General features: G+C 33.4%; 3 protein-coding genes and 1 non-coding gene across 9 annotated transcripts; 1 reads left to right on the top strand and 3 right to left on the bottom strand.

Moving 5' to 3' along the window:
• Window positions 1-76: 76 nt before the first annotated feature.
• Tfb1 (transcription factor B1) lies at window positions 77-4101 on the bottom strand. Of its 5 annotated transcripts, XM_066731561.1 has the most exons (9): window positions 3340-3858; window positions 2839-3019; window positions 2523-2724; window positions 2276-2432; window positions 1822-2185; window positions 1616-1758; window positions 1157-1484; window positions 914-1089; window positions 77-851 (listed from the first exon to the last, which is right to left on the bottom strand). In XM_066731561.1, the coding sequence occupies exons 2-9, from the start codon at window positions 2990-2992 to the stop codon at window positions 729-731; spliced, it is 1647 nt and encodes a 548-aa protein (XP_066587658.1). In that variant the 5' UTR covers window positions 2993-3019; window positions 3340-3858; the 3' UTR covers window positions 77-728. The 5 variants fall into 5 exon arrangements, with proteins under 5 accessions (XP_066587658.1, XP_066587642.1, XP_066587636.1 ...); XM_066731545.1 differs by lacking the exon at window positions 3340-3858 and adding an exon at window positions 3981-4101 and having other exon boundaries at window positions 78-851; window positions 1616-2185; XM_066731539.1 differs by having other exon boundaries at window positions 78-851; window positions 1616-2185.
• A 1124-nt stretch (window positions 4102-5225) lies between these two features.
• On the top strand, window positions 5226-13994 carry gpp (grappa). 2 transcript variants are annotated; one of them, XR_010823032.1, is made up of 11 exons: window positions 5226-5366; window positions 5801-5980; window positions 6067-6393; window positions 6457-6724; window positions 6796-7474; window positions 7547-8018; window positions 8091-9136; window positions 9199-9453; window positions 9658-9908; window positions 10596-10743; window positions 11372-11511. XR_010823032.1 is itself a non-coding variant. In XM_066731529.1 (10 exons), the coding sequence occupies exons 1-10, from the start codon at window positions 5289-5291 to the stop codon at window positions 11806-11808; spliced, it is 3993 nt and encodes a 1330-aa protein (XP_066587626.1). In that variant the 5' UTR covers window positions 5226-5288; the 3' UTR covers window positions 11809-13994. The 2 variants fall into 2 exon arrangements, 1 of the variants encoding a protein (XP_066587626.1); XM_066731529.1 differs by lacking the exon at window positions 10596-10743 and having other exon boundaries at window positions 11372-13994.
• A 272-nt stretch (window positions 13995-14266) lies between these two features.
• On the bottom strand, window positions 14267-14338 carry TRNAQ-CUG (transfer RNA glutamine (anticodon CUG)). The gene has a single exon. It is a non-coding gene; the product is annotated as a tRNA-Gln (tRNA).
• Window positions 14339-14586: 248 nt separating this feature from the next.
• Ndfip (Nedd4 family interacting protein) lies at window positions 14587-17180 on the bottom strand. Its single transcript, XM_066731572.1, has 6 exons — window positions 17020-17180; window positions 16403-16549; window positions 16186-16323; window positions 15724-15847; window positions 15463-15648; window positions 14587-15387 (listed from the first exon to the last, which is right to left on the bottom strand). The coding sequence occupies exons 1-6, from the start codon at window positions 17032-17034 to the stop codon at window positions 15284-15286; spliced, it is 714 nt and encodes a 237-aa protein (XP_066587669.1). The 5' UTR covers window positions 17035-17180; the 3' UTR covers window positions 14587-15283.
• Window positions 17181-17460: the final 280 nt, after the last annotated feature.

The raw sequence follows: 17460 nt of genomic DNA, 5'->3' as shown, positions 1-17460 counted from the left end.
ATCATGGGTACTATGTATGTACTACTTACATACTATCAAGTATTAACTATAACGATTTTAATCATTTTAATAATTGTAATTTTAATGACTAGTTAAATAGTTTTTACAAACGATGTGATATTTACTACTAAAATTCCTTTTTGCTTACTGATGCCGAACTATTAAACTTATGCATTAACTTGAAAACACGTTAGATTGTACAACAATAGAATATAGACCTCAAATAACTTGTAACGATGTTTTCTGTCTGTGCAGATCATGGTGCAGACTGTTTAACGAAATTTAATTATCGTCTAAGCTCTTTCAGTAGTCAACGAACAATTTTAGGGTTAAAATAATGAAATAAATACCCTTCAGCATAAAGCCACATAGCATATACATTAAAATACATGTATAAGTTATCCTTTACAAGTTTGTTTTTATAATATACATTGCACACTACAGGACCGCTTTTAGACTATTGTATATATAATTATTGTTTATAATTACACTTACAAATCAACTCATAATAATAAATTAATAATTTATATAGGATAGCATAATATATAATGGAGTGATGTAACTTTGGTTTTTCTTTATCTTTCCTTTACTTTTTTACTTCTTCTTCAATTATATACATTTGTTATATGTAACATTGTATAATGAAAAAAATGGATAGAATAGCATCCATTGTATGCATGTTTCATTTTATAAAGTTTATCTCATAAAAATGTATTCATCTTTAGGGGCTACCTCATTTGTAATTTTCGTTGCTGCCACACTGCAAATTTTCGATAAGCTGTACTTAATAACTGGTTCAAGTGACTTGTCAGATGCTGACTAATAGCAGAATATTCCCTTTGTAATCGATCCTAAAAGAATGGTTTAAATTACGCCCAAAGTATGAATTAAAAAAATTGATTAAATAACATACTTCGAACGGTTTTAATTTTGCCGAATGAAACCTATGTAATGCTTCGTGCATTCTAATAGCTTTTTCCTCAAGTTCTGGGGTCGTCGGAGGAAAACTTCTCCAAAAATGTTTCAAAAGTTCACAAGTACAGACATAAACGTTCCTCAATTCTTTCTCCAGGTCCTTAGGTATTAATTCTGCACATAAAATATAGATATATTTATCAACTCCGCTATCTGTAAAATGACCATTCGAGATACTTACGACCAAGACTCTCTTCGCGAAAACCTTTCATCAATGCTCCTCCTGGTGTTAATTCTCCCAGTGCCGACACCGCAGCAGCTGGACTAACCAAAGACACCGATAATTGTCTTGATAAGCCATTATTTGTTAACCAACTAGAACCCTCTTTTTTTATTTGACTTAATATTACATGAAGTTCCTCAGAGGTTGGTTCTGTAGATCCGTATCCTGGTACCGGCCCATGCAAATACCTGTCTATCTGTGTTAAATTTAATGGTGGTCCATTACTTACTATCATATCACAACTTTTATCAAGATCCTCGTACCGCAATTTTTCCTGTATTCTTAACTGGAAAAAAATTTAACTAATTAAAACTATGTATGCCATATTAACTCTACTTATAATTTCTAGCCAGCTATTGCTGCAATGCTTTTAGAACGCAACATAAAATTACTCCTCTATTGCAATGAAACTCGTACTTTTTTACTTTTTGTACAGCTGTCTTCCAAATTACTGTTAGCTTCACGGTTTGGAAGTGGAATCATTGACTTGCTCGCTGAGGGTGTCGATCCATTTGTCATTTGGGGCTGCACAGTTTGTACATTTTGCCTTGCTGTACCAGCTTTTAAAACCATAATACTATGCTGATTGAAGCGTTTGATCATGCTTTGGTGCACAATGTTACCTGAAGCTTTATCAGATCTACTTAGTCCAGAACCATAATTCTCATCCAATGTTTGATCTTCGAACGATGCAATGTCTACCAAAGGATCATTTATGCCAGATTGAATATCTTTTTTTAATTCTTGATCGTCTATTTTGGCACATTCTGTAAATAAATCCTTTGTCCCTGTGTTAATTCGATCTCTATGAAAGTAATGAGATTGAAAAAATTTCGTCCAAAAATCCGATTCTGACAATTTATGTGGCACGTTTTCTTGATGCTTTCTCTTTACTGCTGGATAAGTTTTAAATATACACTCTATTATGTCAACCGTCAAATTATATTTTAATCCATTGCAACCATCTGTTTGTGGCTTAATGTCTGCCTGTAATTTTAAATTTTTAATTAAGAACTAAATTTATGAATATTATATAAATACACAATAACATAATCACTTCAAAATGGTTGAACTTACCAAAAATGCACTGTTTACACCTATTTCCTGGCGTTGACATTTTTTTGCTTGTGCATATTCAGCAGCATGCTGTGACCAAAACTCTTCAGAGGATATGACTTGTGTCATAACAAGATCACGATATAATTGCAACAATGCTGGATTCTCTTGCAGCATTCTAAGATATTTCAATCAATATTGTTTTATATAATTACTGAATAACAATAGTCAAGGTTGAATATAAACTTATTTATTATAATTTACAAACCTATTTTTTTCTTCCAATTCTTTATTTACTTTTCTTTTGAACTTGGGCAGAAGTTGTTGCAATAACTCTTTTACTTCATCTCTATCCTTAATCTGTGCTTCTTGTCCATTTCTATTAACAAAATGAAAGGTGGAAGACGATCCATCATGTAAAACTACTTGTAGCTGAATTTTAGACTTCCCTTCTGGGGATATTTTTTGTGCTAAAAATAAGAAAAAATTAATTTAATTCTTATCCAATTCAAAGCTTACAAAATTTGTTTTTAGAGTCTTTAAATATCTTCAAGAATAAGGGACACAGTAAACTATTTTCTTACATTTTATATCAGTGTATTTATGGCTAACAGACACTGTATCTTTATTGTCCAACATCCAAGCTATTCTTTCATTCATTACGTACAAAGTTCCATCTCCCTTTTTGTAACGAACTTGCCCTATTTGCATAAGAACATCCTCTGACGATGTTGTCATGATAGGTGAATTTTTTCATAAACTTTCCTGCAAAAACAAAAATATATTTATGAAAAAAATTGAAAAGTATAAATAATTTAAGATTTATTATATTTAGAGGAATTTATAAATGTAAGAGAATAGAACAGTGAGTTTGATGCTTGTAAAAAACATTACACAGTTCAAAAAATCTATTGGCTAAATATCTATTTGGCACATCAGAAGTTCACTAATGCTGTATAATGATGGTTAGTTAAAGCATAATAGCTAAGTTGAAACATAACAAATAGAGGAACTGTCATACGCCTGGGTTATTGAAGCTTAGCATAGGTGATCTTCGTGATCTGGCAATTAAATATTATACATACGACGATAAGACCAGAGATGAGGCGGGAGATTGCTCATGGCGTATCCCAAATTAACCCTCAGATGGTGGCGCTACCATTTCAGGTGAAGCTTAACCAGATAAGAAAGCCCGTATGGCCATCTATTGAAAGTGATACAAAACAGTGATCTATCCGTCCGTAGTGGTCCGTCCGTAGTGGTCCGTAGGACCGTAGTCAGTATCAATACGCAGAACTCATACATATATATAGAAGATGGTTGGCTGGAAGAGTGCCTAGGGCCGGGATTCATAAACAGAACTTGAGTTCAAGCTCATCTTGAAACCTATAAGATGTGTTACGTAGACTATAGATTTTACCCCTCTTAAGCTTGAACTTGAGCTTAAGTTTTGTTTATGAATCCCGGGGTAGGAGCGAGTGTTACGTATACATATATCATACACCCAATACTTCGATTCGTGTATTCGGCCTGTCAACGGGAATCGAGCTTGAAATCTGAACTTATACGAGAGAGCCGAAGGGAAAGAATCTTTCCTACCTTACCTGTGAAAGCAAAAATTAAAGGGATAGGTTCTTAAAATTATTTAAAGAGGCGCTGGCAATCGTTTGTTTTTTATGGTGTTGATGATAATGACTTGATATTGATGGGTCTACTCAGTACTCACTTGCTTCATTGCCTCTATTCCCTCTATTTGCTACGGCCAGCCTCGATCCTGGTCTACGTGACACGAGTCAGGTATTTTGGAGTGGACTGTTGAAGAGTAAAGAAAAGGCACCAGAAGTTATTTAAACGCCCGAAGATGTCATAATTTTATTTGAGTCAACTAATCTCCTTTACACAACTCAACATAACAATACAATCACGGTTCCAAACATTCCAAACTCATTATTAATTAATAGCCAAATCACTATCCTTTAAGTTACTATTTTTATTAATTAGTCCTCAATTATAGTATCCACAAATGGCACCTTGCTCTAGATCTTCATAAATTACCGATGTTTTATAGAATTCTTTACAGGTTCCAATATCAGTGAAATCAAAGATTGGTTCTGAATTACGAAAGAATTTGGGAGAGAAATCCTTTTTAGCCTCATATGATATGGAATTAATTCTAAAACATGTTTAAAAGAGCTCTGTGCTCGGACTTTACAAGATTCCTAAAACATTTTGAAATATGAGAAAGGAATTTTGCTATGAACGTTTTTTATTTGTAATATGTAGTTATTATAAAAGTGTGTATATAATATATATTTATTATTTTTTCTTGAATTATATACATATATATATATATATATATATATATATAAATTCAGCGTTGATTCGTATCAAATTTTAGAATGATTATTTAGATTTGGTGGGAGGAAAGCATATAGTTGCAGCAAAACATTAGGAAAATAAAGTAAGCCATGATAAGTAGTAGATTTGATAAGAAAAGAATGAGAAAAGAAAATTATTAAATTGGCGGTCGAAGATTTCATGGCGGCGCATGCGCAAAGACGGAAATTGCAGCGAGCACCCGGATGTGGTTCGTGAGCACTCGGTGCAGGAGGAAGAGGAGGTATGACGCCATGTTTTCATGTCGTCATCCCCCCCCCCTCCCGAAAACGCTGTCTTTCGAGCAGCATAATAGTCGTGTCAGTGTTTTGTGTCGTGAACCCGACTTCTGTGATCTCGGTGGCTTTTAGCCGTGCTCCAGGTGGCTGGAGGTGCCAATTCCTCGCCCAGGAGACGCTCCCTGCGTCAGATTGGTCGCTGGGGTAGCCAAGATTCCTTTGATGACCAGAAAAGTAGCGAAGCGGGGGGGATCCGCGAGCGTCGTCTACGTGGTCGTAGTGTCCTAGTGCGGGGAGGTTCCGCTTGATTTTGCGGACTCTCCGATTTCTAAGTTACATCACGAGGCTAAATTTTCCATTTTCGTCCCAAGTGTTTTCGCACCTCCATCTGACCACCAGACGACAGGAGTCTGGAAAAAATGGAACTGCGCCTGCATTCTCCAGCCGGAGCGGAACCGATCGTCTATCAATGGCCACTCACCTCTGGTTCAGGATCCGTAAGATGAACTTTTTTTTTATTTAATATCTTTCCCTATATACCTTTTTTAACGCTAAGAATTTTTACATCACACACATTCTTACTTACGCTCGGGCAAGCATACACACACAGCTGATTGTGCATTCAATCTAACACAGTGACACGCGGCCTACTCGGTAAAACTGTCATGACTGTACATGATATTGATAAACTTTTTTCAGCGCACATCTTCTACTTTATATGTTATATGTGTATGCAAATACTCCGTTTACAGTTCTTTCAAAATGTAAAAAAAACATCAATTAGCTAAATGTTTTTTAATGGTTTACCTTTAATAATTTGACCCTAAAATTTATTGAAATTTTAAATTTATAAATACCTTAAATTTTTACTACTTATTATATTCTTATCCATTCATATGAAAATTCATTTATAAATAATATTACTTTTCAGGATCGTCATGATGGAGCATTGGATGTTGTGGAAACAATGCGATGGGTTTGTGAAGATCTCCCAGACTTAAAACTACCATTGGAAAATAATATTCTTTGCAATTATGATACTCGAGATTATGAAAGTATGAAAAGTTTGTGTGATAGATTCAATAGAGCTATCGATAGCTTAGTACAATTGGTAAGTGCAGAACTATTTGCTTGAGTTATCTATACTTAGTTAAAAGAAATATTATGTAATACTAATACTATATAAAATAACCATAGGAAAAAGGCACTAGTTTACCTTCTCAGAGGCTAAATAAAAGGCCTAGTAGAGGTTTACTACGTCATATATTACAGCAAACTTATAATCAAGCTGTAATTGAGCCAGATAAATTAAATCAATATGAGCCATTCTCTCCAGAAGTTTATGGAGAAACCAGTTATGAGCTTGTATGTCAAATGATAGATCAGATTGATGTTACAGAGGATGATGTTTTTGTTGATTTAGGCTCAGGTGTAGGACAAGTAGTTTTACAAATGGCAGCAGCTACATTGTGTAAAATTTGTATTGGTGTAGAACGAGCTGAAGTACCTTCCAAATATGCTCAGGTAAAAATATGGTATTCTGAAAAGTAAATCAGTATATATATTTTTTTTCTTCTTAATTTTTAGGGCATGGAAATTAACTTTCGGAAGTGGTTGAACTGGTATGGAAAGAGATGTGGAGATTATCGATTAGTGAAGGGTGATTTCTTAGCTGATGAACATAGAGAGAGTATTACAGGAGCAACTATAGTTTTTGTTAACAATTTTGCTTTTGGACCGACAGTAGATCATCAGTTAAAGGAAAGATTTGCAGATTTGCGAGATGGGGCACGCATAGTATCATCTAAATCGTTCTGCCCCTTAAATTTCCGCATTACAGATAGGAATTTAAGTGGTAATGTGTCAAGATATCTTATGCTTTAAATTTACATAATTCTAAATGATCAAATGATTTTATTTCCTTAGATATTGGTACCATAATGCATGTATCTGAAATGTCGCCTTTGAAAGGATCGGTTTCTTGGACTGGTAAACCTGTATCTTATTATCTACATGTGATCGACCGAACTAAATTAGAACGTTATTTTCATCGTTTGAAAAATAATAAGCAAGGTGGTAACGATGAAAACTCTGATTCTGTGATAAATAACACTGCCAGCATTCATAGTAAAGTATCTAGAGGAGAACGAGGTGATAGAGCCAAAAGAGATTTATCGAGACAATTGGACAGTCCGAACCATTCGGAACAACAAGGAACAAATAGTGACTCAGATTTGGATGATTCGAATATTAAAACTCGTAGGCAACCGAAAATTCGTAGGAAGTTAAGTAGGAAGACTAATAATGGTATAACTAGAGCACCAGCTAGAGGTAGACAAAGAGGCCGAGGTGTCAAGAAAGCTAAGCCTAGAAAAACTATTAACATTTCTGGATTAGATTTACTACATAGTCAAACTTTGCTAAGTACATCCCCACAAGCACTTGGGAAGAAGCCACCTCCAGCACCAGGTTGTGTTGATCAGCAGCTCTCTTCATTATCATTGGCTTTGCAAGCTCATCCAATTTCTGTACACGAAGAGCTGAGTATACCACCAGCCCCATCAGCAACACCATATGCTCTACAAATTCTTCTTGACATGTATAGGTAAGAGGGAGCAAAAAATACCCACAATTTTTCAATATCAACAGTGTTATTAATCTCTTCTATAAATTTTAGGGACCAATTTATGATGATGTTGGAATCTATGAGAACGCCTGCGTACAGAATCTCTGTTAATACTGATATTGCTAAAGAAAGAGAGAGAAATTCTAAACTGCAATCTCGGGCTGCTCAGTTAGAAAAGCAAATAAAAGTATTGATCGACGATAGTGTGGCTTTGCTAAAGGCAAGAATGACAGAATTAGGTATTAATGCAACGTCTCCAGGCGATTTATTAGCAAAAGCCAAGGAAATAGTTCTTAGACATAAGCAGCTACAAGCGAAAGCGAGTAAGTTACAAGCTCAAGTATCTTCTATGGAAGCGGAACAAAATCGGTTGACTACACTACGACACCAAGAATTACAAGAAAAATTTAGCCCCCACACAAATTCGAATAGCTTGCCAAATCCACCTCAACCTCTTACCCAAGATTATATACTGAAAGAAATATCTGCCACTTTATCGCAGCGTAAGAGATTGCACTCACAGGTAAGCTGAGTATAAATATAAATTTAGAAGAAAATAAACAAATAAGGGATTAATATTCTTTGGAAATCGTAGGTGTCTAAGCTGGAGCACGAATTAAATGTATTGGAAAGAACAAGTAGTGAAAAACAGGCGTCAGCAATGGCGCAACAACAAAGAGAATCTCTTGGTACAAAACAATCGCAGGGCCAGCATCAACAAACAAACACCAAGAATGCATCCAGAAAAAACAGAGAGGGTCGCTCTAGGTCGCAAGAATGGCCTGATGTGCCAGATATCGGCAAAATTCAAGAAAACAATCCAGAGATCTTGGCACAGAAGATTCTCGAGACTGGACGCCAGATAGAAGCTGGACGTATACCTAATCGGCAAAATAGTATTTCTAATAACAATACGAGGAGCAGACTGCCACAAGCACCTATTAGTTTCTCATCTTCAGGCTCCTCGATTTCATCAACTCACACCCAAGCTAATAATAAAGAATCTTCAAGTAGAGTTCAAGAACCTCCTAGAGTAGCAAACTTTGAGGATAGGTTAAAAAGTATAATTACAAGCGTGCTTAACGAAGATCAACAGAATAGGCAAAATAAGCAACAACAGATGCAGCTACAAGTTCAATTACAAAATCAAGGGGAACCTGAAAGGAAGAGGGTTGCTTTACCAGCAAACGTATCTACACCAGATTATACACAAGTTTCTCCTGCAAAACTCGCACTGCGTCGTCATCTATCTCAAGAACGTTTATCTTCTCACTTACCTTCGTCAGAAAGGCCCACGACAGATTCTCGACAATTGATTCATGACAATCGAGTAGTAGCCGGGACAGGTGGTCTACTTGGTACTCGCACTATCGGTGATTTAGTAAGCGGAGAAATCGAAAGGACCTTAGAAATTTCTAATCAATCCATAATCAATGCAGCTGTTGATATGAGCGCAATGATAAGACCGGAAACTGTTTATTCGCCCATAAGTAGACCGGCCAGTGCTGAAGGAGATGCTGGATTATCAACATTGGCGCACGTAGCAAGTTATGCACCAACTTCTTCAACGGTTTCAACCCCAACCCCTACTGCTACTTCAAGATCTTCTGTACTTTTCACTCCAGTAACACAGGCGCAAAGGTAAATAATCAATATATTTCTTCAATTACGCAGACTTTATAATTAATTTTCTTTTTCAATAGGTATACACCGGTTCAATTACCTCGCGCGGACATTAAACCTTATCACGAGTCCTATTTTGCTGATAATCCATCTCAGCAATCTTTGCCTCCATCGTCTCATCCACCCGTACCATTGCATGCTCCTCAAGCAGCTGGAAATGGGGAGCATTTACCGGTTGAAGGACTAGCTGCGTCTTTACACGCACGAATATTACGCAATCAAGATAACGCTAGCAGTAGTAGTAAATCAGAGCAGATTATATCTTCCGGGAGAAGGTTTGTAGTGAAAGCAAATTCATGAAAAATAAAATGGTTGCATTCCAAATCTCTAGCGCTAAGATAGCGCTATATCATGATTGATCAATTGAATCAATTTGACCAATCATGAAACGTATTTTGCCTAGCGCTACCATAGCGCTAATAATTTGGAACGCAGTCAATGATCCACGTTCGGATTGCTTTTATAATATTGGATATTAGATTTCAGCCGTATCCTCGTTATTCGAGTAGTAGTAATAATGGTACGATTAATACTACTAGTAGTAGCAGCGCTACTGTTTCTCAATCTCAGCCATCGATGTCAGTTAAAACAGAAGCTGTCGTATCTTCGGCAAGCACCAGCGGCGCTCCTTTGAGTCCTCTTGTAGAGCCACACTCGAACACATCTACACCTTTGGTAGACGAGCCACAAATGAGCACACAGCGACAACGAAATGGATTAGGCGACGATGGTAAGTAGGGGAATGATGAATATTTCCCAGTATCTGAGTTTTTTGTTAAATTTTTATTTTATACTAAATTGTACATTTTATTGTTTTTACATTGATGTTTTGTTTACGTACAAAAAAATATTTATATTGTCAGTATTAGTTATCCAATATCAAAAGGAGCCTGTAGTTTAAATACAATACTTTAAACGAGCGCTGGGGGCAGTTAATGCAATTGCATAATATTAAGCTTTATTTCAAAAAGTTATTTTTTTATTCAATAATATCATGTGTAATTTTATTATCAGTAGTGTGGTAGTATTACATTAGTGAATTAGTAGATGGAAATAATATATAGTACTATTATAAAAAATTGTAGAAAAATCTATATAGATAGTTGTTCTTTGTAAAAGTAGCACTTTATACAAGCAGAACATCTGTAATATTTTTAATATTTTCTGTATCAATTGATTAACTTTGTTTTACAAATGTTCTGCTATAATCTTCACTAGTCTTTTTACTATAGACTTTTACTGAATCCTTTGCTTTGATCTTTTTAGATACTATAGAAGTTAGTTTCTGCTATGCATTTCTTATTATTTTTATGCACAATTGGTTAAAGATTATTTTCTATGGTTTATTTTATCTTATGGAGCTGGTCACCAACCTTTATTTATATTTATTTTTGATGTTGTTTGCTGTATTTGTTAGATGCACTGTAGCTGTTTGTTGGTTAGCTCTGTCTGTCAGATACTCAATCTCGCTCACAACCCCCGAAGCTTGTTTTATTAGAGATTGAGACAGATCAGAGGAAGAAATCGAAATGTATGGCTGCCTGTGGGTTGGTTCGTGGTAATTGGTGAGTTGTCCCACAGGAGTTGTTCCAAATTTTATCTTTTTTACCTTTTTTAACGATTCAATCGCTCATCAGATATAGTAGCAGAATCGTTTTATAGTTTTGGTTAAAATAATCTGATTTCAAAATTCCATGAAAATAAGCCAGACTCACATATAAAAAGTAGAATTTAAATTAGATCTAATTTGCAAAAGATACATTGCATCGTATTGAAGCATGATGGGTTGCAGTAAAAGGGTTCTTTTCTAGATGTTTAGAGTTTTTACACTAGTGCATGCTGCATGGTATCGGTCTACGATATTTTGTTACAATTGTGTGTCCCCTTTCGCGGTAATTTTTATATCTATTATATTATATTTACAATTTTAATTTATACGAAGGTAAAAAGTAGTAATATTCATATTACTTTTATTTTTTCTGAATTTTATGTATTTATTCTGTTCTCGAAGTATGCATTTAAGCTTTTCTTACAATTTAATTATGCTTATAATTAAATCTATATTTTCAGTTTATGGAGACATGTGAAAAACAATAGCCAAGCAATGTTAATGGCTTATTTTTATCGGAACAATTATGATGAATAATGTTTAATTTGATCACTTTTTTATTAATACTGATTTATTAATTTCAGATGGGGAAGCGGATTGGCAAGACCGCATTAGCTCTGGATTTGACCGTCTAGTTGCATTTGCGTCTACAGAGTTGGATAAGCGAAGGAGATCAACAGAAGGAGTTAATACAAGTCCGGATAGCGGTTTAGGTTCGGATAGTGCAGTTACAGGCGCCCCACCGGTTGTCCCTTCGCCAGACGAAGCTTTAGGCCCTCCTAGAACTCCCTCTCCAACTAGTCCTCGGCCTCCTAATGTTTCTAACACCAACACTTCCGGTAATTCTTCGGTCCCACTCAAATATCAGCGTCAGCCTGATCCCGAACGTCATCACTTTAAGAAAAAGTTCTTTCATCGAGACTGGAACAATTCTGGGAGTACCAGTAAATTTCGTCCTAAAGGCAAGGATTGGGACTGGAACCATTCGGGTCAATGGCCACCGAACGATGATCAGTCCTAATGGTACTAATGTTTCAAAAATCTGTTATAATGATTAAAGTTGTGCGGGCTCACTTAGCATTAGTTACCCTTATCACCTGACGGAGATTGTATTCATTTTCATGGTTGATACCTCTTCGAAGAATGAATTCTTTGATATCTTATTCGTTATTTACCAAATTGGCAGCATCATTATAGTATTGTCACTATATAATGACTAGAGATGCAGCTGACCGAAAATGTTTAAATCAAACCCGTTAAGAATTTTGTTGTGAGCTCAGGCTTATTATTAAAATGATCAAAGTTATTACACTAATTTTAGAGATAAATTTAATTTATCCTTCCTGATTAATTTATATGCTTGCTATTAATTGTTTACGTAGACGTGAGCAAATCGCAAACAAAAAGAAAGCACGATGTTGCATTATTATTTGACATAGAAGTCGAACTGAAATTTTTTAAAACTTATGTTGAAACTTTAGCAACAATTATCAAGTTAATTTGTACACATTTAGCATGATCACTTGTATTTAAGCGGTATACAAACTTTAAATGGCTTTTAATTTTAATAAACATTTGTTTCTCTTATTGTGCACTATAAGAAAACAAATCCTATCAAACACAATAAAACAAATAATGTACTAAATAGTTATAATTTTCTACTTATGAATACAATTATAATATAATGTCTTTTATATTGAATTTATATGATTAAGGACCAATGTTTCTATCTATAGGTAAATTATTCTGTAAATTTGTCCATTTTATAAAGTTTAAAATTGGATAGAGAATTTACTACAATTTGTCATTTTTACTAAATAGATATATTTTACCAATAGGTAGAAAATCTGGGCCTAAGTAGAAAATTATAGCTAATTAGTACGCTAGATGTAATGTTTCGTTTGCTAGGATATTGCGACTGTCGTACTGCGAGCTGCGAAACTACTGAAACCTCTGTGTGTTCGTTGCAAATAATAACTGCAATTTTTGTAAACAGTGTACTCTCTATGATTAATGGGTACTGCGTACTAAAGTGTTCACTGTTGTTCATATTTTTATAGCAACAAGAAACGACATAGTCATTTCACAAAGTTCTAATGATTTTTTTTGTTCTTGCATGAAAATTGTGCATTAATATGAATCCAAAGAATGATTTCTGATCAAGCGCTAAAGATATTCGAGAAATGCTTCATTTAAGCATACTCACTCATGAATATAATTAGAAATGTGTGCTTAGATGTGTAGCAGGGACTAATTAGAGCGCAAAGTGCACGTTTATGTAAAATAAACAAATAAAGGTTTTAGTTATTATCGACATCCATCAGAATCATGTAAATAAGCAATTATATTTACTCAATAATGTAAAAAGATATCCGGTTTCTAACTATAAATGTAATTATTGAATATTTAGCAATACTATACATTTAGTGTCCATAAGTAAACAGAGTAGACATCTGCCAGAAATAGCTGTTATATAAACTGCCGAAACTTTTATTAATTTTATTATTATTGATCATTATTATTTATTGTTTTTATTGGAATATTTTAATACTAAGGTTTTTGTAACAATCAGATTTTGAACTTTTTGCGATTTATTCTCCTTTCCAAATGCAGGTAGATAAAATATGCGGCAAAAGTGAATTTAAGGCTTTTCGACTATTCAGGCGAAATTCTTAAAGACAACGTTATTTCGTGGAAGATTTTCCAGGCTTTTTAACAAATGAAATGCAATCTTAAATCGCATCTTTACTTTTGTACTCATTTATTTATAATTATATGCAAAGCTTTAGGAATTGCTCAATATTAATTGAACAGTCATCTTTGAAAACTAATATATAAAGAGATACTGAATTAAGAAGACATCTCTCAAACGTTCTAGATTAAATGGTACATTGATGAAGTGTTTTGAAGAGACTTTAACATAAACTACAAGAGTATGTAATGAAAATTAGGATCCCATCTAAAAACAAGATAATCTGTCAAGCAAAGTAAAGTCTTAACGATCAAGCTTCTTTTGAATCAAAGACATTTGATATAATACATTCTTAAACATTTTTGATAAATGACCGCCACGGTTTCAGTTTGAGTTCCAAACTTGCCTCATCAGTTCACCATTAAGTCAGTCCATTACTACAACAAGCTAAAGCAGTACTTCAAGCCAGAACATTGCAAGTATTGCAACAGTCACTATTTCACATCCATCCTCATATCTTTACCATTATATTATACAGGATGTGTTCCATTATTAACTATTTGTACTGACAAAATATATATTTTACGTGACATATCTTATAGAGTTACTATACTTGTGAGTCTAGGCATTTTTCTAGGTTCACTTACAAAAAACGTGCTAACTAATTACACTTAAAGCTATCAGAATCAATAATTTAATCTTTTCGTAGTGTTTGTAATAGTACCCATTGCTAGTTATGGAGGGTTGAATAAAATTATTTACAATTTTACTAAAGAAAAAAAAGCAAAGGTCCCACCGAGATTTGAACTCGGATCGCTGGATTCAGAGTCCAGAGTGCTAACCATTACACCATGGGACCTTCGTAAGTCATATTTGACGGATAGCATAAAAGCCTGGAAATAGTTTTTACAAAAAAAAATAAATCGTTTGAACTATTAAATTACTCACAAAATACTAAAAAAATTATACAACCAAAATGTAATAATTATATTTTTTACTATTCTAAAATAAGATATGAATTTTAAATTATATAATTAATACAGCATTGTTTTTACATTTTTATTACAGTGTAATTCATTATTGAAAAGAGAAAAAGAAAAAAGGAATAAAATAAACATTAAGGTATTATCATACGTATATTACAATGAAAAATTCAGAGAATATCATTCTTAATAAAACATTTATTTACTCTATTTATACTTAATTATGCTTATGAATCTTGTAGAAGTTCATACTATGTATGAATAATTCTTAAATATATATAAACAAGCAATTCTGGATATATTATAAGAAAAAATTTTAATGCTTTCCTAAAGCTAAAAAAGTTTTGCACGATGTTTCTATCAGTACTTTTACCCATAATACTATAATGATTCTGTAAAACACTGAAATCTAATTTTGTTATACCATAACTAGAAGTATTTTAACCACCACTATCATAACATCACTCTGAAAAGTAAAAGCATACAAGTTCAGCAGTGATTTATTTAATAGCACTGCTCCTGCTATTTGAGCAATTAGAATATAAAATATACATTTAATTTTCAAAAAATAATTACATAAATTATAAAATATATAGAACCAATATTTTTTTTTGTTTGTCAACTTATCTTACTTTATGAGTTAAACAAATGATATTGACAAACGGCTTTATAGATTTATTTTTATCTTATTTTATTAGAATTGATAAGTGTATAATCTATATAAAGTAATGCTGCAGTGGGTGTTGATCATACATCATACAATTTCAACCCCAAACAGAAATGCTGTTTGCCCTAAAGCTGACCAAATAATGGACTGTATTTTAATAGAAAAAGAGTAAGCGTTCTTGGGCACTGCCTGATAATAATCTCCAGCCTCGCTTTATATTCAGATACTGGATAATTGCACGTATGCATATTAATAAACCTAAAAGTGAAGTTAAAATGTTAGGGTACAAATATTCAATACACCATAAGAATAAGTTTTATGAGTAATCCATACCAAATGCCATTATCATCCACCATAACCATGAATTTTCACGTGAAGCGAGATCTGTAGAATGTTTCACAATAAGTGTCCATTTAGTCAAAGACAAGCCAAAGCCAGAGAGTGCTCCATAACGTGAGGCAATTGTATGACAGAAGCACATCAAGAGAAGGAAACCAATCCAATTAAACAGGAAAGCAACTGTAAATGAATTTGTTAATATGAATCAATGCTAAAATAAAGTATATTGGTAAAGAAAACTTAATGAAAACTTACCAAGAAAAGCTGTAAAAAACATAAAGTCTGTTCCAAGAAGTCCACTTTCAGGATCACCCTCTGCTGTTTCTGTATCTATAGCAAGAATTGTCAATGGCTGCTGGGGGGGTCTAATAGATCCTGGCTAGAAAATAAAATAAAATGAGTTAAATCTTACAATATAAAAAAGTATTTGATGGAAATCTGCTGTATTTTAAATACAATTTTTGATGCAATTTGGGGTAAAAATATCTATTAATTTTTTTAATTTTACTAATCAACTCTCATTACTCACCTAACAAAGATTTTATTAATAAATATTACAAAAGCTATGCCTTAAATTATATAATAATAAAGAAACTTTCTATTTGCAATACCATTAGAAATATCAATTTCAAAAATGGTTCAATTCTTGTAATATTTATTATGAATAAAAATAAAATAATTATTTAACCTAGTCATATATAATATAAATAAATGTACCAAATGAAGCTGAGGCTGAGGTTCTCCTTGCAGTGTTTTCTCACGTTGAACTTCTTCATAACTAGGTAATTTGGTAGCTAGCTCATAAGGAGGAGGTGCTGAAAAATCTAATTTTGGTGGTGGTATTTCAACCTCACCCTACAAAGAAATTAATTTACATTAATCATTTATCTGAAAATATTGCTGAGATTACAACATTCATGCAGTTTTGCTATACAGTTCGGTTTGTTGCTCCTTCTGCTCCTATAGGTATATTATTTGAATGCCCTAGCATGTCTGTCTGGACAACGGGCAATGCAACAGTCAAAGTAGGCATTGCATTACGAGATGTTTCACCATTTGAACTATCTTGTGGTTCAGATGGCTATAAATAAATAAATTATTACATTAGTGAAATTCTTCTGATTAAAAATGGAAGAACTATTAACCACTATAATTATATGAAAAATAGATTTTAAAAGTGCTCATAACTATTCATTGCTTAATAATAAACAGAGTTTCGAGCTCATTAGTGTAATGTCGAAATTAATACGAATAAATTGATCTGGTGACAGTTTTGTTTTTCCGCTCGTAATTGACATAATCGAGAAAATTTTGACAATTAATGTTTTAATAGAGTAATGCACAGCTTTAAGTAGTTCAATTAAGAAATGCCAATAATGTTTGTTCTTTGTATGTGTTTATGTTCCCATTAAGCTGCTAATACATCTGATAAAACAGATGAATTATTAAAAGTTTACAATGAGGAGGAAATCATTTGTATACGATATCAGAGCAAGCAGAATTGAAAGATATTCTTCGTGAATAAAATAATTTGTCAGTAGATATACGTACCATATTGTAAAGCATGCTACACGAATTTTTTCAATAATATGATTTTAGTGTGTAAAGAACGTCAAACAAATAATCTATTCACACTTTTTACTGTTTGCTAAATAAAGCAGTAGAAATTCTCACAATCGATGGCTGACAGCTGGTAAGTAGTGTAAGTAGTGAGGTGAGATCAGAGATGCACACATACACACCCCACCGTGAAAGTTCTCCTTACTCTACTCTCACGCCGTTTTCGTTTTGGAGTTTTGGACCGCTTGTAATACACGAAAGTATCAACACTGGACAATTAAGATTGTTTTATACTAAAAATATACCTTATAATGTGACCATTTATTATTAAACAAACTGCAACAATCTTAAAATTAAACAAAAAGACATTTCCTTTATATAACTTAATTAATACCTTATAATTATGCATAAACTATAAATCTCAGATTTCGA

This window comes from Prorops nasuta, unplaced genomic scaffold, assembly GCF_024137725.1.
Source record: "Prorops nasuta isolate Cenicafe-Biocafe unplaced genomic scaffold, Cenicafe_Pnas_1.2 PNAS00002, whole genome shotgun sequence".
Taxonomy (NCBI): domain Eukaryota; kingdom Metazoa; phylum Arthropoda; class Insecta; order Hymenoptera; family Bethylidae; genus Prorops; species Prorops nasuta.
Note: the sequence above shows the minus strand (reverse complement) of the source record. Positions and strands in the feature narration are given on the sequence as shown.

Coding starts and splice junctions, on each gene's coding strand:
- Tfb1 (XM_066731545.1), bottom strand. CDS start 2,992: ATGACAACATCGTCAGAGGATGTTCTTATGCAAATAGGGCAAGTTCGT. Junction 2,725..2,838: donor TAAATACACTGATATAAAAT/GTAAGAAAATAG, acceptor TCTTATTTTTAG/CACAAAAAATATCCCCAGAA. Junction 1,090..1,156: donor TCGCGAAGAGAGTCTTGGTC/GTAAGTATCTCG, acceptor TTTTATGTGCAG/AATTAATACCTAAGGACCTG.
- gpp (XM_066731529.1), top strand. CDS start 5,289: ATGGAACTGCGCCTGCATTCTCCAGCCGGAGCGGAACCGATCGTCTAT. Junction 5,367..5,800: donor TCACCTCTGGTTCAGGATCC/GTAAGATGAACT, acceptor ATTACTTTTCAG/GATCGTCATGATGGAGCATT. Junction 5,981..6,066: donor TCGATAGCTTAGTACAATTG/GTAAGTGCAGAA, acceptor AAATAACCATAG/GAAAAAGGCACTAGTTTACC.
- Ndfip (XM_066731572.1), bottom strand. Junction 16,324..16,402: donor AAGGAGCAACAAACCGAACT/GTATAGCAAAAC, acceptor ATTTCTTTGTAG/GGTGAGGTTGAAATACCACC. Junction 15,649..15,723: donor GTTTTTTACAGCTTTTCTTG/GTAAGTTTTCAT, acceptor ATTCATTTACAG/TTGCTTTCCTGTTTAATTGG.